Genomic DNA, 23,784 nt, shown 5'->3' on the forward strand with positions numbered 1-23,784 from the left:
AGACTGGACTCAAATGAGTCCAGCCAGGTAGTTATCAAGCCTCTTCTTAAAGATCTCCAGGGTAGGAACCAGCATCACTTCCCTAGGAAGCTGGTTCCAGCTCCTAGCCGCCCTAACTGTGAAGTAGTTCTTGCAGATGTCTAATCTAAACCTACTCTCTAATAATTTGTGTCCATTGTTCCTTGTCATGCCAGGGGGCACTAGGGGAAACAGCATCTCCCCTAAACCCTTCTGGTCCCCCCTAGTGAGTTTATAGATAGTCACCAGGTCCCCCCTCAGCCTTCTCTTGTGAAGGCTGAACAGGTTTAGGTCCCGCAGTCTTTCATTGTAGGGTCTGCCCTGTTGTCCCCAGATCATGTGGGTGGTCCTCCTCTGGACCCTTTCAATGTTTGGTTACACCTGCGTGAAAGTGTCATTTTACATATATTGTATATAGCTTATGCCTCCCTAACCTCCTTTCACCCTAGGTAAACTTCATTGGGAAAACTGAACTGGGGTCTGTTGTGAGCTGTGGGCCAGACCTTCATCTATTTTGCTACTCACTACAATAGAAGCAGCATCAAATGCTTTTTAAAGCCAAATACTTAGAGGTGTAGAGTACCCATAAATTCCATTACCCAAAGGATATCATGGGTGCTCAGAGTCAGCACTTTAATTCTGCTCTAGACCCTGTAGCTGTCATCTTCATTGTACAACAATGTCTGAATTTAAGTACAAGTTGGAAATTAAAATAATGGTTTAATCAATATATTTGCTGTTGCAGATTGACCAACTGAAACAGGAACTTTCAAAGAAAGAATCAGAACTTCTTGCCTTACAAACTAAGCTTGAAACCCTTAGCAATCAGAATTCAGATTGCAAGCAACACATTGAAGTGCTTAAAGAGTCGCTTACTGCCAAAGAACAGAGAGCTGCCATACTTCAGACAGAGGTAAAGTATTTTTGCATCATAGAATTCAATATAAATGTTTAGTTAATGGAGTGTGTCAGGGTTAAAATGATGTCTATGCAGATGATACATCCAAGTCTTTGTTCACTTTGTTAAAAAACAGTGAAATAGCTTAAACCCCTACCATGTGCTAATACAGTCAACATATTTTCCTTTTTAGAGTGCACCAAAATGTATCCTGTAGTTCTTGAAAAACACCTAGGGATGCATTTTTAAAGGTATTTAGGTGCCTAATTTCCATTGATTTCAGTGGGAAATGGGCACTAAATAGCTTTGCGGTTCTGGGCTCTACTCACTTCATTTGTAGTCATGCCTGTGTTAGGGTATCAGGATTAGAGTCAAGTATAGAATTCACAGCATCAAATGTATGCCTTGGTAGCTCAGATTTTCCTTTCCTTCAGTGCATTATTGTATATGGTAATTTTTAGTTTTTATTAATATTTTCACTCCTAATTTCAAGTCTTCCTCCGCTAGTTTGCTGAATCTTTATTCTGTTTGTTCAGACCCAAAGCTCATTCATGTACTTCATATTATAGATTTTAAATGCACACAGTGAAATCTAGTACTTTATTTATTCAAATACAATATGAGTTTTTTTCCCCCCATTAGCCTGGGAGGAAAAGCCCTTCACCTTACATTCATATACAAGGAAACTGCATTAAATATATTGCCTATCTTTGAACTGCTGCTAAAAGCAGAATGTGATCAGTAATGGAAACCAAATATGAGGTTGATTAATGTAGCCAGCACTGACCATGGCTGTTAAGTTGCCCATGTTGGGCAAACAGGCTGATGGGAACCTACTACAAGGATTTGTTAGTGCAACCTACCCAAATAAGATGTATGGTAGTGCCCATTGAGCACAGACCCCTTTAGCACAGGTTCATTTTCAAATCATGGTTAATCCACTACATTGCATACATTTTGACTTCCTCTTCACTCCTGCAGCTGAGCTGTGCCTTTCTTTCTCATTTCCAATGATTTCTTCACCAGCCTTAAATTCCTGGCAAACATCACCAAATGGGACCCAAACAGTTCACCCAGAATCCCTCTGCCCCCTCTCTTAGCCTGACAGATATGTTTAGTGTGGCCTCACCCTCCATGAGATGGAGCCAGACCAGGTTGCTCTATGCTTCATCTGCATATACATTTTTGAAGGATCCCAGGACTTGTGACAAGACCAAGTTTCAGTCATGAGTGGGGGCTAATTAGCACATGGAGGGTATCTGGAGTACACACACATACTGAGCAGTACTGAGCTGGGCGGTCGCCATGACCTGAAATGCCATTGGCTCTCCTGGGGCCCAGCCCAGTGATCTATATGATAAATCATGAGCCTTTTGGTTTTCAACTAATATCATGCATAGTTTCTACTCTACATAAGCCAATGCCAAAGTGTAACTTAAAGGTATGTTAATGGAGTACCTGTGCTAAAACTTGCTGCAGTTTCAAAAAAGGTAATATGTATCAGTTCTGGATGAGCTAAGTTTATGGGTACATGTGAGAAAGAGAAAGAGTTACAGTACAAGAGCTAAATAAAGGGTCAAAAGTACAAGAGCTAAATAAAGGGTCAGTATCCCCAGACCCACAGCCCCAAAGAGCCCGGCAGAAACCCTTCTTACCCAGGTGTTTCTGGAGGGAAGGGGCTGTGAGCGCCAATGCTGGTATAAAGAAGAGCCCAGAACAGACAAAGGGGGAGAGTGTAGAACCGGAAGGAGAAGGACTGAGCCGATGCACACTGCAGGGAACCTTCAGAGCAACATGGAGAACTGGTAGGAGACTTCTGCAGAGAGCGAGCTCCCCAGAGGGAACTTAGAGCGAGGACTGCTGACCCAGCGGTACTTAGAACTGTTTGTTACCACACTGGGAGCCCAGCAGGGTTTTTGTACCGTAAAGTCCCTAATAGAGGGGCACTATAGAGTTGTGGTACCGTAAGGTCCCTAAAAGTGGCACAAGCCAAAATGGTGTCACAAATGCACCTAATGGGATGAGGGGAATCGTGACAACCTCAATGAGAGGCACGGGAAGAGCCACCCAAGCATGGGTAGGGGACTAAAAGAAGGACTGACCTCACAAAAGTCAGTTTTGTTTTTTGCTTGGTTACAAGGAGCTGGAACCCTAACCTCGGGATGGGAGTGCCTGGTTTTGTTTTTTTCTGTTGTTGTTCTTCTACTTGGGATGGAAGTCACGCTGCAGGACCAAGCGGCTGATCAGAACCCGGTGGAACAGGTGAGGGTGTAGGGGTGGTGGAGCCCTCAGGAACGTAGGACCTTCATGGTAGACGACTGTGGGACTACTAATGGAACTACACATCCAGGTACTGAACCAACTCCTTTAACAGTAAGTCGTGGCAGGATAAATGTGGGTGTGTAGATCTCCAATTAGAAACAGTCTCACAATAGTTGGCCGGCAGGCGGTGTCCTACAGGTCTGCAAGTGAAGGAGATACTTGACAGTGGTGCATTGGCCAGGAAATTCAGCAACGATCTCCCAAGAGGGATCAAAATGGAGCATCAACTGGTGTTTACAGGGCCAGAATCCTTGCAACAGACTGAGAGCCTGATGGCACAGGTGCTGCAACAGCAGCAGCAACAGATGGCAAGGTAGACAGCTGTAGAGGAACACCTGATTCAACAACAGGTTTGGGCACAAAGGGGCTTTTTGGACATTAGGATGTCCAAGATGACTAAAGAGGATGATCCAGAGGCATTTTTATAAATTTTTGAAAGGGCAGCCATAGCATCTGGGTTGGTAAAGGTGAGATCAGCTGGACAGTTGGGAGTCCTCTTGATCAGATAAGGTGGCCTATAGGGCCATGACCTGGTTAGATGCCCAGGACTATGACAAAGTGAAGGGAGAAATATTGCAAAGACTTAATATAACCCCAGAGAGACACCGACAGACATTTAGAGGGAGGAAGTGAAAGGAAGAAAAGGTACCACAACTACTGTGGCAAAGCTTGCAGATCTTATGAATAAGGGGCTTAAACCTGAAGTCAATTCCAAGGAATAAATCTGTGACCGAATACTGTTGGAACAGTTTATATCAGATTTGGAGGAAGACCCAGAGATGGGTAAGATGCCATTGACCCAAGTCTTCCCGAGAAGCCCTGTAAAGGACTTTGATATGGCACAAGGAGAGATGCAGCGGGACCGAGGTACAAGAGGGACAGGAGCAGGCTATTTGCAGGAGGCAGACCGAAAAGCTGAAAGAACAGAGGAAGTAAGAAAGGAAACCCAGTGGGGCCGGTCTGTTTTACCTGCAGTAGACGGGGCCATATAGCTTGGAACTGTTCCCAGGTCCGCAGATGACACTGGGGCCCAAAGAAACCGAGACAGAACCCGCAGATCTTCGAGCAGGGCCGAGGGAAGGACAAGATATGGAACTGAAGGATTGTAGTGTGGGGGACGGCTTGACAGGGAAGGTACAACCCCTGCCTGAGGTGACTATGTGGGTGGAAGGCCAGCCAGTACAAGCCGTGGTCGACACAGGATACACCCAATCTCTGGTCCAGCCATCATTGATAGCCTGGAAACAAGCCCCGAGATGTGCCGGCATAAAGATGGTCTGCCTTCCTAGGCAAAAGGCATATTATGAACACCGTTTATTGCACATGCAGGCAAAGTAGGTCAGCAGAAAAATCCTGGTGGGATTGAAGGAAAAAGTTTTGTACCCCATGATATTGGGTAGAGACTGGCTGGAGATTTTTGAAGTCATAGCATCACTCTATAGACCAGATGACACTAGAGAAGGACTAGTCGGGGAAGGTACAGGGACAGAAGAAGAACTGGAAATAGAAACACATGCCAGTAGCAGTCAATTCTGAGAGGCCCAGGAGAGTGATGAAGAACTTCGGGCATTCAGGAAAATTGAACAAGTGAAACTCGACCAGCAGGTAACACGCCCCGAACAAAATAAGCCAGTGCCACGGTGTGAGATGCGTAAGGGGTTATTATACAGGATTAAGATGGGTAAAGCCAAAGGGGAGGAGGTGGTCCAATTAATCATACCCAGATCTCACAGAGAGCCACTCCTGTGCTTAGCGCATAGGAATCCCTTGGGAGGACATCTAGGCAAGAATAAGACCGAAGCTCGCCTGGCTAGATGGTGTTTCTGGCCCCACATGTATGAGGAAGTTGAAGGATTCTGTCGGGTCTGTAAAGTATGTCAGAAGGTGAGCAGTTATAAGCCTCTCAAGGTGCCATTGCAGCAAATGCCTGTGGTTAGAGAGCCTTTTTCTAGGGTGGCCTTAGACGTAGTAGGCCCCTTACCTCGGAGTGCAGCGGGGCACCAGTTCATTTTAGTGCTAATAGATTATGTGACCAGGTTTCTGGAGGCTATCCTGTTGCGAGCCATGACAGGGCCGAGAGTCGAGGAAGAACTGATGAAATGGGTGGCAAAGTTCGGTATCCCAAAGGAGATTATTACCGACCAGGCGTCTAACTTTATGTCCCTAGTATTAAGTTCCATGTGCAAAGTTTTACAGATCCATCATTTAAGGATGGCAGTGTACCACTGCCAAACTAATGGTCTGGTGGAATGCTTTAATGGCACCCTTAAAGGGATGTTGCATCAATGTGCCCAGGTAGAGCCTAGGAAATGGAACTTGTTGGTGGCACCCTTGCTGTATGCGATTAGGGATGCCCCTGAAGCCTCATTGGGGTACTCGCCGTTTGAGTTAACCTATGGACACAGACCCTGGAGTCTGTTGGTATAGTGAGAGAAGGGTGGGAGGCAGACTCTGTGACGGGAAGAGGGGAATCAGAGTATGTGCAGGATTTAAAAGAGCGCTTCCTGTTGGTGAGGGAAGTGGCACAGGCGAATTTGAGGCAGGCACAGAATAAACAAAAGGAGAGATATGATGTGCATGCTAAGGAGAGAGAGTTAAAAGTGGGGCAAAAGGTGCTGATGTTGTTACCTACTTCAACAAGTAAGTTCTTGATGTGTTGGCAAGAACCTTTTAAGGTACTAAGAAGAGTAGGACCAGTAGATTATGAGATATCACGCCCAGGGGCCAAGAGAGAAAAACAGGTGTATCACTTAAATCTTCTTAAAGAGTGGCATGAACCTGAGGGCTTATTGATTTCTCCCTACCCTGAGGCGGAGGAGTTTGGGTACCAGGTGACAGACAATCCTGGTGGCCCAGGAGATCCTGACAGGGTCCCCGTGGTGAGTCAAGGTAGGATGGTGGAAACAGCTACAAGGTTTAGTCAAAGAGTTTGAGGATGTCTTCACAGATAGACTGGGGAAAGTTCTAGGGGTTGAACATAAAATTATCACCAAAGAGGGTCATGTAGTGTGGGAGAAAAGGTGAAGGATCCCATACAATAGATATCAACCTGTTAAGAAAGAGCTAGAAAAGATGTTAGTCCAGGGGATTATCACACCATCACGTAGTCCATGGCATAGTCTGTTAGTAGCAGTTACAAAACTGGATGGGAGTCTGTGGATATGTGTAGATTTTCACAAACTAAATGCCATGATCCAATTTGATGCGTTCCCCATGCCGCAGGTGAGCGAATTAGTGGAGCATATAGGACAGGCGAGATTTATATCCACAGTAATTTATCCAAAGGCTACTGGTGCCTTTAAGAAAGGAAGACCAATCCAAGACCACCTTTGGTACACCATGGGATCTTTTTGGATTTAAAAGAATGCCATTTGGGCTTAATGGAGTGGCAGCCACTTTTCAGAGGCTGATTGAAGAGCTACCTTTTTTAACTTTTCAACTCGCTCTGCATCAGGGGTATGCCGTGGCGTATATTGATGATACCGTAATTTACACAGAGTCATGGAAACAACACCTAGGGACTTTAAGAGCCATCTTACTCAAGCTCAGGGAAGTAGGACCGACGGCAAACCCAAAGAAGTGCACACTGGGGAAGAGGGAAACTAAATATCTAGGATTTTTAGTGGGACAAAGATGCATGTGACTCCTTGCTGACAAAGTACGAGTTATTAGAGAATATTAGAGAATATCCCACTCCTATGACAAAGAAGCAAATGAGGGCCTTCTTAGGGCTTGGAAGTTATTACCGGAGGTTTATACCTAAGTTTGCAGAGATGGCAACGCTTTTAGTTGAGGCAATTAAGGGCAGAAAATAATATGGCATTGAATGGAACGCAGGTCGATGGAAAGCCTTTGAAGATCTTAAGCAGGCCTTGTGTCAAGAGGTAATTCTCCATACCCCCAATTTCACGTTGCCCTTCACTCTGCAGACCGACGCTTCGGTGTTCGTGCTGGGAGCAGTTTTATCTCAGGACGCGGACTGAATAGAGCATCCAGTGGCCTATGCCAGTTGGAAATTGAACGAACACAACAGAAGGTATTCCACTGTGGAGCGTGAATGTCTCGCTATCCATTCAGGGGTGGACTATTTTTGTTATTACCTATTGGGCCACGAATTTAAATTGATAACTGACCGTGCCCCCTTGAGATGGTTAAACACCGCAAAAATGGATAGCACCCGCATAATGAGGTGGGCGTTAGCTCTCCAACCTTTCTGATTCTGTGTTGTGTACAGGCCAGGAAAAGTGAATACCGTGGCTTCCTATCTTGTTGTGACGAAGATGGCCCAAATAAGGTGAAAAGGAGAAGAAGCCAGAAAACAGAGTGGGAACCGAGGAAGGCAAGAATGCAAAGCGCCTAGCGGTGTCTTGAGGGGCAGGATATGTGAGAGAGAGAAAGAGTTACAGGGCTCAAAAGTACAAGGGCTAAACAAAGGGGCAGCAGCCCCAGACCCACAGCCCCAAAGAGCCCGGCAGAAACTCTCCTTACCCAGGTGTTTCTGGAGGGGAGGGGCTGTGAGCGCCAAAGCTGGTATAAAGAAGAGCCCAGAACAGACAGGGGGAGAGCGTAGAACCGCAAGGAGGAGGACCGAGCTGACGCGCACTGTAGGGAACCTTCAGAGCAAAATGGAGAACCAGTAGGAGACTCCTGCAGAGAGCGAGCTCCCCAGAGGGAACTTAGAGCGAGGACTGCTGACCCGGCGGTACTTAGAACTGTTTGTTACCACGCTGGGAGCCCGCGGAGCCCAGCAGAGTTTTTGTACCATAAAGTCCCTAACAGAGGGGCACTATAGAATTGCGGTACTGTAAGGTCCCTAAAAGTGGCACAAGCCAAAATGGTGTCACAAATGCACCTAATGGGATGAGGGGAATCGTGACAACCTCAATGAGAGGCTTGGGAAGAGCCACCCAAGCATGGGTAGGGGATGAAAAGAAGGACTGATCGCACAAAAGTCAATTTTGTTTTTCACTCGGTTACAAGGAGCTGGAACCCTAACCCCGGGACAGGAGTGCCTGGTTTTGTTTTTTTCTGTTGTTGTTCTTCTACTTGGGATGGAAGTCACGCTGCAGGACCAAGCGGCTGATCAGAACCCAGTGGAAGGGGCGAGGGTGTAGGGGTAGTGGAGCCCTCAGGAACATAGGACCTTCACAGGATGACAGTGGGACTACTAATGGGAACTACACATCCAGGTACTGAACCAACTCCTTTAACAGCACGTCATGGCAGGAGAAACATGGGCACTGTTTGCAAATGTTATTGTTATTTTTTTCAAGGTAGTTTTTTTTTCAAATTTGCTTTTCACTTTCATGTGCTCAGGGAGAGCAGGGTCTGACACTAAGGAAGGGGGGAAAGTGCTGCAGGGGGAAGAAGTTATGAGGGGTAGACAGCAAAAGGACTACCTCGCCCCCCAGATTGATTTTCCCTGCTCTAGCTGTGGGTTTCAAGACAAACTTCTAATGATTAGATTCTATGCCTGGGAATTATACCTTAATTATATTGTTCTATACAGAGAATCTAATTATTAAGGAGTCTTTTTATAATCAGCATCATTTTATATTTTAGTAAATGTGGTAGGGTGTTCTGAAATGTTTCAGGCAGGGTTTCAGTATATTGATCTAATATTAAATAAGAGTAAAATGTTAATTCTTGATGTGGGCCAATGTACTTGGATTTTTTATGAACAGCATTTTAAGGACAGATCTTGAAAATGTGCATGTTGCAGCATTTGATACTTAACTGTGGTTTATGTAGTTGACAGTGATTTCAAATGCGAAGGAATAAATCTTTCCAACATTAAAAGTTGTTTTTTCCAGGCTACTTTTACACGCTGTTTTTAAGTGGGTACACATTAAATGTAAATAGTGGTTAAAATTATTGCTGTTATAACTTTTTATGTGTATTTTTTAATTAGCATACACATCAAAGAAACACAATTAGCACTTCAGTTAGACAATGGAAAGTATTTTATGGATAATGTTGCATTTAGAAACGTATACTAGCTACATGTATTAGTTTTGCATAAAGTGCTTTACAATTTAGTTCTATTTAAATGAATTCTGTGAGAAAGGTAGTGTCTACTTTAGCTCATTATCTTCATGGTGAGAGAAGGAAGGTTGGTATTAACCATAGAGAAAAAAAATAAGTGTTCTAAGATTCTTGGCATTCTACAAGACGCCTTCTCCATCCTTTTATTCAGTCAAAAATCTCCAGATTTCAGTTATATCTTTAGTGGTCCAATAGAATTGTGATAACTGAGGAAGATAACAAAATGTAGTAGATCCTAATCTTTAACTCTGGAGTGATATAACTGATATGCCTTATCAAGTTAGGTATCATCTGCCATAGTTTTGGTGACAATGAATTTCCGTTGGTTTTATATTATTTTGATTTCCTAATTCTTTATCAGTCCAACACACTCCAGTTTTTATTTTTGGCAGATAGACTCTTGGCGAAGTTGCATGTTATGCTTAGATCATACTAAGGGTACTCAAAGTGCAATCACATTAAAACTTGTTAACTCATGCTAAGTGCCTTCTAAGTGACTCAGTGATGCCACTTCAGGAGTAGGTTAACTCTGGGCTGTACTACGTAGCTCATGTTAGGGTAACTTCAGTCTGCTCCACAGAGAAAACAAGCAATTTGCAATCCTCCAGAATACACCATACCCAGTCTTCATATATTGGGAAGGAATAGAGCCCAAGAGCACCTACATGTGCTCTTAAAATTACGGGCCAACGAGAGGTAAAGCGCTGCTCGACCTGGTACTGGCAACCAGGGTTGACCTAATCAGTGACAGAAGGGAAGCTGGGTGACAGTGACCATGAGCTGATCACCTTCACTGTCTGCCATAAAGCTGGCAAGTCAGTCAGTAATACAGAAGTCCTCGACTTCAGGAAAGCTGACTTTGACAAGCTAAGGAAGCTTGTCAGTGAGGCCCTAAAGGACCACAACCCAAAGGAGAGGGGAGTTCAGGATGAGTAGTTGCTCCTCAAGGGAGCAATCCTGAATGCGCAAGCAAAGTCTATCCTGTCTCAGAGGAAAGGCAGCAAAAGGGCACAGCAGTCCCCTTGGCTCTGCAGGGAACTAGTGGACCTCCAGCATCTTAAAAGGAAGACTACAAAGGATGGAGGACTGGAATCACCACTAAGAAGGGATACTCTGCTCTGGTCTGGACCTGCAGGAAAGCCAAGGCTGCGATGGAACTCTGGCTAGCTACCAATATCAAGGACAATAAAAAGTCCTTTTTCAGATATGCGGGGAGCCGGAGGAAAAGCAAGGGCAACACTGGAACCCTACTAAACCGGGTGGGACAACTGACAACAGATGCCCAGGAAAAAACAAACTTGCTAAGTGGGTACTTTGCATCAGTTTTTCACCAGACCCATGGGATGCCCCTGCCCACTGTGGGACAGGGATGCCCAGGTGAGGGAGATTCCTTACCCTCCATCAAAGCTGATCTTGTGAAGGAACACCTTGAGAAGCTGGATACCTTCAAGTCAGCTGGCCCTGACAGTTTACACTCCAGGGTACTCAAGGAGCTGGTTAGCGCCAGCCCCTGGCATGGATCTTTGAGAACTCCTGGTGCTCTGGTAAAGTGCATAAAGGTTGGAAGAAGGCCAATGTGGTGCCTATCTTCAAGAAAGGGAGGAAAGTAGATCCGGCAAACTACAGGTCCATCAGCCTGACCTCTATCCTGGGGAAGGTCTTGGAAGAGATTATCAAAGAGACCATCCTTAACAGACTACCTGATGGCAGTATCCTGAGGGATACCCAGCATGGGTTTGTTGTGGGTCTTTCTTGACCAATCTCATTTTCTTTTACAACCAGGTGACCTATCACCTGGACAAGGGGGAAGAGATTGATGTCATATATCTTGACTTTAAAAAAGCCTTTGATCTAGTATCCCATGATCACCTCCTGGCAAAACTGGCTAACTGTGGCCTTGCCATCACCATGATCTGCTGGCTAGGGAACTGGCTCCGTGGTAGGACCCAGAGAGTGGTGGTTGACAAAAGTAAATTGTCGTGGTGTGCTGTGACCAATGGGATCCCTCAAAGCTCTGTCCTAGGGCCTATACTTTTTAACATCTTCATCAATGATGTAGACATTAGCATCAGAAGTGGACTGTCCAAGTTTGCTGAGACACCAAACTCTGGGGTAAAGCATGCACACCTGAGGATAGGAGGGTGATCCAGGCTGATCTGGACAGACTCATGAAATGGGTGGACGAGAACCTGATGGTGTTCGACTCTGAAAAATGCAAGGTTCTTCACCTTGAGAGGAAAAACCTGCAGCATGCTTATAGGCTTGGCAGTGCTATGCTGGTTAGCACTACAGATGAAAGGGACTTGGGGGTCATGATTGACCACAAGATGAACATAAGCCTTCAATGTGATGCTGCAGCATGTAAAGTGAGCAAAACGCTGGCTTGCATCCACAGGTGCTTCTCAAGCAAATCCCAGGATGTCATTCTCCCATTATGTCATTCTCCCTTGGTGAGGGTGCAGCTGGCGTACTGTGTCCAGTTTTGGGCTCCACAATTCAAAAAGGATGTGGAGAAGCTTGAGAGGGTGCAGAGGAGAGCCATGCATGTGATCAGAGGTCAGGAAAACAGACCTTGTGATGAGAGGCTGAAAGCCATGGGACTCTTCAGCTTGGAAAACTCAGGGGTGATCTGATGGCCACCTATAAGTTTATCAGTGGTGTTCACCAGGATCCGGGGTAACATCTGTCTACTAGAGCACCCCATGGGATGACAAGATTGAACAGTCACATACTTCTCCGCGACCGATTCTGGCTGGACATAAGGAAGAACTTCTTTACTGTCCAAGCCCCCAAGGTTTGGAATAGACTGCCACCGGAGGTGGTTCAAGCACCCACTTTGAATGCCTTCAAGACACATTTGGATGTTTATGTTGCTGGGATCCTATGATCCCTGCTGACTTCCTGCCCCTGGGGCAGGGCACTGGACTCAGTGATCCTCTGGGGTCCCTTCCAGCCCGAATGTCTATGAAATCTATGAAAACGTGTTCATCAGCCTTGGTGTCATGTGTATTTAGTGTTGCTGCACTTCAAAATGGTGGTAGGGGTACTTTAACTAGAGCTTGTCACATGAGCTTTAGTTAAAGTGCTCCCACTGCCATTTTGAAGTGCAGGATGCTGAATACATGAAACACTGCTGGAGATGTGTAAAGATGCTGTAGGTGTCCTGACTTCTAGCCACACCCCTCCTCTCCAGCGGCAAAATAGAGCTGTGCAAGCAAGAAGCAATATTAAATGCAACTGCTCACATTCTAACTTTAACACCACTTAGAATATTACTTAATCTGTGGAATGCTAAGTGTAGAATGTAACTTCATTCTCTGGAAAAAAAGGTCTCACAACTTCATCTGAGATTTAAGTGCTCTCTAGTGATGGGTTGATGGAACTGGGCTTTCCTTTCAAGAAAGCAGTTGCTTTCCACTGTGCTTCCAGTCCCTTCTGGTCTTAATTGCTACAAGCAGAAGAACCCAAACTCAAGCCTTTTATAGGAAGCAGTTTTAGCTAAAATTAATTGTACTTGTTTGTTGGTTTGTAAGGGACTTCAACCAATTGCAGTAGATACATTTATTGTTATCTTTTCAGGGAAACCGAAGGAAAGAATAGTGTTAGAATGATTGGAGAAGTCAGTTGGTATGATGTAAGCTCTCCAAGGCAAATAATGTACCTTATTTTTTATTGTGGACCATGTATAATTGTAGTGTTATGATGATATTTTGATTCAGTAAATTGAGATAGATAACTTCAAATGGGAAAAGAATCTATTTAGGTGTAGGCTTAGTAAAGAATTGTTGAAATATAACTCCTGCTAGACCGAAAGCATCACCTTCCGTTAGCATTCATTAGCTAGTTCTAATGCACTTCTGTGTTTCTATGAATCAGAAAAGCTTGGTCTGTTTCTGAATGAAGCTAGGCTTAAATTTGGTGGATGCCGCAGAAAATACACTCTTCCCATAATTGTTTTTGGTCCCAGATGAAAAAGCCTTTGCCTTAGGGGTTAGTTTCATTCATACAAACTGGACTTGAACTTGTCAATGACTGAATCATTAGACGTTGTGCTTTCATATTATTTCGTATATCATTTTCTATCATATCACTTTGTATGTGTGTCCATGTGTTATATATAATACCACGTTATCTGTACAAAGACAACACTTAATTATATATACACATTAACTTTTTTCCTCCTGTCTGCTTTCCTGATACTGATTTAATTGCATCTAAACCTGGAACAAGAAGACAGACACAGCCTTGCACAAAAAAATGTGTTGACATTTAGAACAGTTTTTGTCACACTTCAATAATTAAATGACCTCATAAATCGATGAGGCTTTGAAGCACAGCAAGCTACTTTATATGCCCCATAGAAAGCTAGGTGATTTTCATCTTTTGCTTTGAAGTGAAGTGTGGGCCTAATGATTTTATCAGATGGCATTGCAAAGTATTTCCTTTAGTTCTTCTCTCTTTTTAAGATCTCTTCACAAAAGGAAATGGGAAAAGTTGTTTAATGATGTTCACCTCTTGCAGGAAGCAATCTGAGTTCAAATTAGATGTAATTGTCTGCTTGTGTACAAGGGACTTTTGGAAACAAGGGTGAACACCCTAAACTGATTTTTTGGGAAGATGAGATGAAAATGAAAGCCTTTGTGTGTGTGTGTATGAGAGAGATATTAATAGGAAATATAGTCTTAATAAAGTCATACATACTTTGGCATACATTAGAAACAACACAAAGAAAATGATTTCCAGTACAAAAAAAGAAATAAATGCTACATATGTCATGTGACATTAAATGTATCAGTTACCTGAAATTTGATTACAAAATATTTTTGATATAGTTGTAAATTTAAAATGGGGAATACTGGTTATTATTTCAAAATGTGTTTTTTTTTCCCCTCCAAGATTTGTACAACTATCTTTTGTATATTTGTTCAGCTGTGTGAAAAGACTTCTAAAAAATTGTGTTCATTTTGAAAAAATTATTTTCTTTTATAACATGTATATGGAGTTTTAGTTAAATAATGTCCATACATTAGGCAACTCTTTAATTAATAATACTTGAATGCTTTATAGTTTCTCCAAGCTTTATTGTAGAGGACCATTTTTGCTTTAGAGCAGACTATTATATTTTTGTTTGACATACACAATCTCAGTTCTGCTGAAAAATGATCATCTTCACCTTTATACTGCAAGAAACAGACTTAATTTTCTGTTATGATACCTGGAAATGTCTTTTGCAAATCTATTGATTTTGTAGATTGGACGTATTATGAACACAGTAATAATAAACACATTTCTGTCAGACTTTCATTTTTAAATGGCTACAATGAAGAAGCATAAAATGTAGAATTATCCTATTAGAAAACCAGTAGTAATTTCTGATGCCCTCCAGTTCATGCTTCCTTTTTTTGGAAGCAGCGGTTCTCTTACTATTAAAAAAAAAAAAAAAAAGGTAACTTGTGGTCTCAGATAATGAATATCTCTTACTTTTCCAGATTTGCATAGTCATTATGGTGTTTCTGGTCATGATTTAGGGGTGTAAGGTTATGTTTTATTCTTAAAGCAGAGATTTGAATGTTTTTTGTATGAATAGTATGGTGTAATTCACACTTCCTTTTCACAGTACAGATGAGTACATTCAAGAGTAGGTTTTAGTAATTCAAGAGTTAAATTCATAAGAATGTTCTTAAAGACATCAAATTATATTAGTTTGTTAGCCTTACCTGTGATTTTCTACCTCAATTTAATTGAATTCTTTTTATTTTTAAGCTTAGCTTTAGCTCTGAATTTCCTGGTTTTGTAAAGATCAATTTAAGATAATTACAGTAGCTTTGTAATGTTTTTACCCTTACATTACTTTATGCCTTCCCTCAACCGTAATTGTACCTTCACACAAATTTCTCTGGGTATATATTTCAGTCTAATTTTGGTCTTTATATGTTTAAGTGCCAATATTGCATTATTCCTGGTTTCTCCACTTTTTCCTTCACCATGTCAATTATTAGAGTATTTAAATCACAAGTCAGTTTGGGCCCAGGCAACACTTGGCTGCCTCTAGGGGAACATGGCGGCTAGGGACAGAAATTACACATAAACCGGTTTAAGTGATCAGTCACTTGTTTAAACCTGTAACAGAACATAAGTCCAGTGTACATAAACCCATTTCAAAATGGCTGAAGCTGGTTTAAAATAAACCTGGTTGAATGTAATATCAGACTTAACTGATTTGGGTCAAACTCGTTTATGCAAAGTTTGTCTCAGACACCTTCCTGGTTTAAGTTAAACCAGAGTCCCTTAGCATCCTTAGCTTTGCAGCCTTGGGCTGGGCTGGGCTGGCCTCAGCTGGGCTGCGTGCTCCAGAGAACCCCTCTGCTCCCTAGCCAGAACTCTGGCAGAGACTGCCTGGGTCTGCCCCACCCCCCCCTCACCACTCACTGCTCAAGCAGGGATCCCCTCTTCCCTCCCTCCCTCTCACCCATCTCCCACAGCACGGACCCCAGCTCCACAGACCGTAGCTTGTATGTGGTATGCTAATGCTGAGAGGTGTCTGTGTGTCTCTCCAATTTCATTAGGACAGGGCAAAGGCAGACAGGACAGTGTCTGCTTAGGGCTTTTTGGAGCTAATCAACAGGTCAGCTGGTAATGTTCCTCTGTTCCTTCCTTGGAAAAAGCTGTTTAAGAAGAGCTTGAACTAATGAGAGAGGCTTTTGTTTTCTTGATGGGCTGCTAAACACTGTGTTATCAACTCCCTGCTGGCTCCCTCACCTGTCAGGTTTTCTGTAGACAGTATGAAGAAGTAGGGAGAGGGACATTAAGACAAAATGGGGGGGCATGTAGTGCATGTATCTGTTGATGATACTGAGTTTTTCAGAGCGCTAGCCTGGAGCTGGGGGCTGGCAGCACTCCCACCCGTTGAGCAATGAGCGGGGAAAAGTCTGGACTATGCAGACAGAAATGGGGGTTTAAATCTCACCCTAATCAGAGCCAGGGCCTGGCCATGGTCCCCCTCAGCACAGCACTGAAAGGGAAGAGAGGGCGAGCTACTCTAGTGCTCTTGGCTTCTAGCCTGAACCAGTGCAGGCATGTGCCTGCATTTCCTCAGTCCATAGGGAATGCCTGTACACTTGCAAATTGGTTCAACCTAGGCAGGTTAGACTAACCTGCAAAGATTGAATCCATTCAGGCTCCAGCTTTTTGAATGTCTGTGGCTAGCCAGGGAATTGTTCTGCCTACATAGGGATTGGTTTACTCTCTTGAGCATACAGCTATAACCATGTAGGCCACTGTGTGTGTAGAGTGGGGACAGAACTCCATCTCCTCCTTGCCTACCCCTCTTTGGAAATGTTTCCTGAAAGGTTTAGGAGCTTCATAGTTGGGACAGGATATCATAGGCACCTCAGAATAAGGTCTTTTTTTTGCATCTTGTAAAGTATATAGGAGCCCTTTGTCAATTCCATTTTATCTGATAAGGTGTTCATGGGCTTAGGCAGGGGCAAAGAAAATCTCTCACATTAGGTTGTTTTCTAATGTTAAAGGAGGGAGTAAGGTGGATTACTGCTTGCATCAGTCTATGTTAGTCTTATGAGGTTATCAGGGACAGTGGAAAGGAATCTGAAGAACCTCTTGCCACATTCTCTTTGCCTTCTACTAAATAACAGGACTTCGAAGAATATCTAGGGGATCTGTTCATAGGTCTCATTTGCCTCTTTTCTGTTAGTCAGATAGCTGGGAGAAGAATTGAGCCTTCCTCAAAGATTGTCTGGAATTGGGTCCTCAAATCAGTTGCCTTGTCTCTCTGCACCCTCTATCTAAATAACTCATATTTTGAGGTAACTAAGCCAATTTTGTCCTAATACATTTTATTGCTTGACCCTTTGGCTTCTAAATTAATCTCTCATGTAGTGCTACCTTTGGCATGAATAAAGCTTTTTGGATAAATTTCTACATAGAAAGAAAATTACTAAGTACAATTAACAAGACAAAGCCTACCAGCTTCCTTTCAGAAGGTTACATTTGGGAGATTTTTTTTGTTTAGAAGACACATTTGTCACTTTCTAAGTATGATTCCATTTAGTTAAAGAAGGGTTGGAAAGTTACTCATGTCTGATGATCTAAGTTTAAACAGACTGTTCTACTACTTGCCTTCACTTTTGCCTAAGAATATAGGTCTAAGATGATAAACTTTCCTTCTTTGTTTTCTTTACATATGTATTTTAAAATAAATTTAATAGTTTTGAAAAAAGCCAGATGGGTGGAAATCTAGGCAAACTACATCCTGGTGCATTCCTCTTGTTATTTCTCATAGCTGCAGGAAAACGAACACACTAAGGCTGCGTCCTCACAAGTAGGGGCATGCAGTTGCCATGGGGAAAAAACAGCGGCACAAATTCATGCTGCTGCTTTTTGTCCTGGTGCACATCCCTGCATGTAGAGTTAGCATGGGGGAAAATGCTCTCAGTGGGATAGGGGAGGTTGGGGCCAGCACCTGGGCTGGCAGCAGTAGCCTTACCTAGGGGCTTCTTGGGTCCTCAGTTGCAGCAATCTGGGTATGCAGAGCCTGGGTGGCAGTTGGAGTGTGGTTCTGGTTGGCCAGGCTCTGGTTTTGTGTGACATACTGTGCTGCCACGTGTTCCTCCCTACTTTTTTCCCCACGTGCATTTCTTTGATACCAGAATTTCCCAGTATCTAAATATGGCTCTGCACTCCAAAAATGTAGCATGGAGAACCAAATCATGGGTGTGGAGTGTGTTTTGCGGCACCTCAAAATCCATGTGTGCGCTCACGTGGACACGGCCTAAAGGGCTACTGAAATTTGACTATCAATTGGTAATCTTTCCCTTCTCACTGAATTCGTACTAATCTTTGTGGGTGCCTATATACAATTGTAGAGGCTGCTGCAATGTGCCATAATTACAGTGCATTGAATTAATCGAGTTTGCTGGAGCGTGGTAATTACTGTGCTCTTATCAGCCTTAGCGTCTCATGTATCAGTATCCCTATGCTTTCAACTGATGGCGAGTCACTTTAAAGCTTGTATGATAAGCTTTTTTTAAAGTGCTTCATCACCATTTTGAAGTGCAGGGATGCTGATACACAAAACACTCTGGGAACTTTAATTAGAGCAGTTCTTGCAGCCACTTGAAGTCAACCCCACACCCCTCCCGCCACCACACACGCTCCTGGAACACATGTATAGATGCCCTGTGATGTCAGCAACTGTCTTCTGGCTACAAGTAAAAAATCAAAGATCCATGACTAGTGTTTGTTAAGATTTGCAAGCTCTCCAGTTTAAAGTAGTAATAAAGCAGAGGTGATGGAGTTGGAGGTAAAGAGCAGACACTGGAATAAGACCGCACTTACTCAGACAAAAACATATGGCTAATCTGGACACATTTTTCATTGATTTTGAAGAGTATTGTGGTGATGTGGTAAAAATAGAACCTAAATGAAAGGAAGATAGTAGTTTGAGCTTATTTGGGGTAGGCATTCCATGCAGAGTGGACAGAATGGCAGAAGGTGCTGAGCATTTGTAAGTAGAAGGAACAAGCTGATTGCATTTTTATTTTATGGATAAGAATGTGTATTTGTGATGGGACACAGGAAGTTGTAGATCAGATAAATAAGTGGAAAGAGACTTATTCAGGACCTTGAAGAAAAGTCTGAGAAACTTTGATTTGTCTGTGCAAGGGAAACCATTTGAGAGAAAAGGATGGTTAGGGTACTGGACTGAGACTTAGAAAACTTGAGTTCAGTTCCTCAACTTTCATAGGCTTTGTTTTGTCTTAGTTCCTCATATGTTACAAGGGGATAGCGCTGCAAAAGTGTGTTGTATGGATTAATTATTTTTGTAAGGTGTTTGCAACTGAATATTGTAATGTTATTGCAATCAAGTATTTGGACAGTGATCTAATGAAGATGTCTGTACCAGTGAAGATGATTAATTATGGAAACAAGCTACCAAGGGAAGTGCTGGATTTTCCATCTCTTAACATCTTCAAATCAAGATGATGCTTTTTTGGTAGATAAACATAAGTTGTTGGGTTTATTACAGGAGTAAGTGGATGAAATTCAATTGTCCCATATTGTATAGGAAGTAGGTCAGGGTAGGTGTTTAATGGTTCCTTGTGGCCTTAAAATCTGTCAGTTTAAAGCAGTAATATCTGTTGTTATCCACCTGAGCTGCATTTCACTGAGTTATGTGAAAGGGTTGGTAGGTAATTATCATCAATTGTGGAGAAATCAGTCATGTACTATTTTATACTTGGTTTGGGAGAACTTTAAAGCAGTCATTTCAGGTATGTTTCAACTAGCAACAAAATAAAGCTTCTTGGACAGCTTAATGTAATCAAACACCAGTTGATTCAGAATAATTGAGAATTTATGATTCAGAATTGATTTACGTACTGTTCAAGTTGCAATAATTCACAAATTCTTGTGCCCAGGAATGTCATGATTGGAAATATAAATTTCTACAGAACTGACCTGCAATGTCCTTATGCAGTTGTACTGTTGACCTCATGTAGTCAAGTGGTACTTTTCCACACTAATAATAGAAATAGAATCTTAGGCAAAGGGCACTGTGAATATTTTGCAGTATGGATATCTTGAGGGGAAAAAAGTGACATTTGTGCATCTGTATGGTTCTTTGTTGAACGGTTGCATTTGGTAATGGGTTAGAAGCTAAATTTGGAATGGCTCTAATTTCAAGTATCAAAGGAAATTGTACAAGCCCAATTATTGATCTTTGTTGTAGCAATGGCAATCCTTAATAAAAGAAAGATTTGAAATCTTTTTAACAAAGCCAAAGTATTTCTCCGAAGGTGACTTGGAGAACAGAAATACAGCCCCTGCAACTTCAAGATTGGAGCGGGGCTTTTTATCTGGACAGGTAGGTAAAAAGATAGTGGTTCCTTTAAGGGACACCCACTTCTAGAGATGGAAGAAAAACTGTGGGAAGAGATTGCCTAGGATGGTGATCAAGGCACCGGGGCTCAGGTAAACCATTAGCCCCTTATGGAGAGTGGTTATAAATATAGTCTTTTCAGCCTGCTTCCCTTCTCATGCTTGGATTAGTAGGCATCAAGCTGTTTACTCCTGCTTCCTTATGGCAGGCATCTAGTTTTGCAGAGGGCCTCATTCTCTGATGTACACTTAGTGGATGATAATTATTTGAAGAGGCTGGGGAATGCAGTTGGAGCTCTTAATGCCTAGTAGAGCAGGGAGATGCTTCCTTTTCTGCAGTCTCTTAACTTTTACATAATGGGAGGGCAGTGAGGTCCCAGCAACAAAGCTGGGCAACAGCTGTGGAGGCTTGGGGGCTCATGGAAGACCTCTGCCAGATTTAAATGATTAAGCACAAAATCCTGACCTGCACTGCAAAAGTTATTGCTGGGGGTGCCAGGTGAATAAAGTTAATAATGCTGTGGTCAAATTAAATCACTTGCCTTTCTTTCTGCATGTCCATTCAGAGTCTTTTCTTCGCAGAACAAGTACATTAGCATTGCAGACTTCCATATACTCTCCTGATAACATGCATCTAAGCAGGACCAGAAGATCCCACCTCTGTGAGTGAAGGGTAACCATCAATGTCCAGTTCAGATTTTGATTTTAGTTAGATGTTTGTACTTGCATTGACAATTTCCTGCCAATAGGATCTGCTAATCACCTTTTTATAATAAAATCAGTTCAAATACTTTTCTGTGTAAATCTCCTAATAAAATAAATCCTCAGTAGGATTTGCAGTTACTTCATAAGAAGCCCTTTCTTATTATACTGCTTAATAACAGTACTCTGCAGGCTGTCCCCAGGTTTCTTTTTAAGACAGTGGCTGCATATTATGTAACAGGATGTGATTCCATTTGATACTCCTCTACCTCCCTTACACATTTCTAACATACCAGGTACAATAGAATATAGGGCTTAAAATTAAGCTTTTGGCATCTACTGTTGATTCTTATAGTTCAGGTATCCCGTGAGATTCATTAGTTTCCTACTTCCTTTGTTGATTAATTCTGTTGATTTTGACCATACATGAAAAGTCAAGATCTCTGGTATCATTTCCAGCCTTTAATGATTCATGATGACTCAGTAGAAATCTGTACAGAAAATTTTCTTTCTTTAATTAATATAGTTTTCCTTTGAGCTCACTCTGGTACACTTTGTATGGTTCAGTGACTAGCAGTGAAGTGTAGGCTAAGATAAAATGCTGCTTTGCTTAATCCCTGAAGGATGGTGAATAGCAAGAATTATGACTGACTTTAAAGTGTTTGTTTATACAGATAGTTGATTTATGTATTTTTGTTGTAGGGGATCATCATGAGTAAGAGAACAGCTGATTTTTTTTTTTTTTACTGAGTGTAGTTAATTTTCTTGAACAATAGTAATTAGACCACATTTTAGACACATTTGCAGTTAGTAATAGATTGTGAGAACTTTTTAAAGCGTAAGAATAAGTCAGTTGACTGTAAATCTAAACATGCTTTTTTTGCTCACTGTTTCTGTTGTCTCTAATAACATCAATAGTTTATTATTTTTATAAGTTTAGTTGATTTAAAAGAACTATTATTTGAAGTTTTTATTGACCATGCTTAGCTAAAACAAAAAGATGTAATCCTTTAAAGCAATAACTATCATGGTGGCCAGAGTTGGGAGGTCTGAAAAATGGTTTATTGCCAATAGGAAAAATGTTTGGAAGCACAGTCATTACAAGGTTCACCACCTCTCCTACATGCATTTCATTTTGTTCCATTTTAAGGGTATATGATGGTAGCGACAAACTATGCAAACGTTTCTTCCCCTAATGTATATAGCCTTTGTTTTGATTCTCTCTTTATTAATGATGTGAAAACCTTAAGGTCAGATAAAAATGAGCCAAGGTCAGGCTACTCCAGCTACAGAACATTGAAAATGTCACTGTTCTTTGTGGAGATATTGCTAAAAGGAAGGATATTAGACTTACTGAGGTTTTTTTTTTTCTGTTCTGAAGATTTTAGGCTTAGATATTAAGTTTTAAAGCATAAATAACCTTGTACCTTCACTTAATAAGAAAGAGGTTAAAATACAAATACAAATGACCTGCATAGATGATCCTTTTTTTTTTTTGTGAGTGAAACCTTTTTTATTTGTATACAGAGTAAAGGTAGATGTGTTGTGTGGACTGTATCAGTGTTCTTTGATAGTGACTGGCATTGCTTATGCCATTAGAAGCAAACTTCTACAAGTTGATACAAATACAGCAGTGCAGCTGGTATCTCATGGGAGCACATCATTAGTTGCATAAGGAAGTCTGACACAGTCTTATTGAGCACTTTATTAAGCAGTGTACCCTTGCTTTAGATAACACAAACTGGCAGGTGTGCTGTTTGAATGTTCATGAACTGTGAAATAGGTAGAGTTCTGAAAGGAAACTCTGTAAATTGTGAACATGGTCCTGTCAGCAGACTAAATGGATTAGAAAGATGCATTAAGTCTGTACTGTAACTGAATACTGATGTGTTGAACTTACATGTATTAGTATTGAAAACCCAATAGAACTGAAGAGGAAAGGTGATTATGGTAGATATTTAATGCGCTCTGTTTTTGTAAACAAATCTGTTTACACAGAATGGCTCTGAAATGATTGACTTCTTGGCAGTTCTTTGTTTGTACAAAAAATAAATTAGAACAGACAACCCAGAATACTTGGAGCAAAACCACAGCCACTTTATTTTCCAGTGTATGACAGTATTGATATTCAGTATCTCTCATAACCTCAATCTGCTTTTAATTTTATAATAGTGATGTTGTTGCTACAGTTATTTCATTCTGACATTGATATATTTGAGATTTACAATATTACTTTAAAATTGTATTTTTCTACTGTTCACAATTCTGTGACTGCAAATCGTGCTGCTCCAGATCCTTCAGCATGGGTGGTTTGTTTTATGCTGACCTGCCGATGTATCCTGGTTGTAAAGCTGGCTTCACCTGCTCCTGGAAGATGGACCAATCAATGTAAGAGTAATTGTCTGGTGATGGCAATATGGGGGCTTTTATTGCATTTTTTCTGCCTTGCTCTGTTGTTTGTATAGTAAAGGAAAAGGGCAGTAGATGAAGTACTAGATGAAAGTGAATGGCTAGGGCATGATCATCAGTGTTTTTGTCATCCGTGTTTTTGTCCTCCTGGATGCATCTATACTTGCAATTAGTGCACATGAATAAGTGAGCTTTTTGCTCCTTGATGCACCATGTGAATGTGTGCCCAGGAGCAATTAACTCCAGAACAATCAGCTTTGTAGATTATTCATGTGCAGAACATGGAGCCCAATCAGAGCAGCCCCAGCTGGCAGGGGGCCCCAGGGGCCAGCCAGGGCTGCCTGCCAGCCTGCGGATGCTTCAGCTGGGGTCACGGTGCTGCAGAGAGGCAGTCCCTGCACTGAAGCATCCTCATACTCCAGCCAACCGGGTCAGCATCTACACATAGGGTGCTGTGTGCGAAAAAGATAAGTACCACCATGCTGTGGAGTTTT

At 42.1% G+C, this 23,784-nt stretch overlaps 1 protein-coding gene across 2 annotated transcripts in view; it reads left to right on the forward strand.

Moving 5' to 3' along the window:
• The window catches only part of ERC2 (ELKS/RAB6-interacting/CAST family member 2), a 951,034-nt gene that overhangs the window by 333,958 nt on the left and 593,292 nt on the right, over positions 1-23,784 (forward strand). For both annotated transcript variants that reach the window (XM_019536909.1, XM_019536910.1), the window contains exon 6: positions 764-931. In XM_019536909.1, the coding sequence (XP_019392454.1) occupies positions 764-931 (168 nt within the window). The remainder of the gene's footprint in view (positions 1-763; positions 932-23,784) is intronic.

Source organism: Crocodylus porosus, unplaced genomic scaffold (assembly GCF_001723895.1).
Source record: "Crocodylus porosus isolate Cpor-Errol unplaced genomic scaffold, CroPor_comp1, whole genome shotgun sequence".
Classification (NCBI taxonomy): Eukaryota; Metazoa; Chordata; order Crocodylia; family Crocodylidae; genus Crocodylus; species Crocodylus porosus.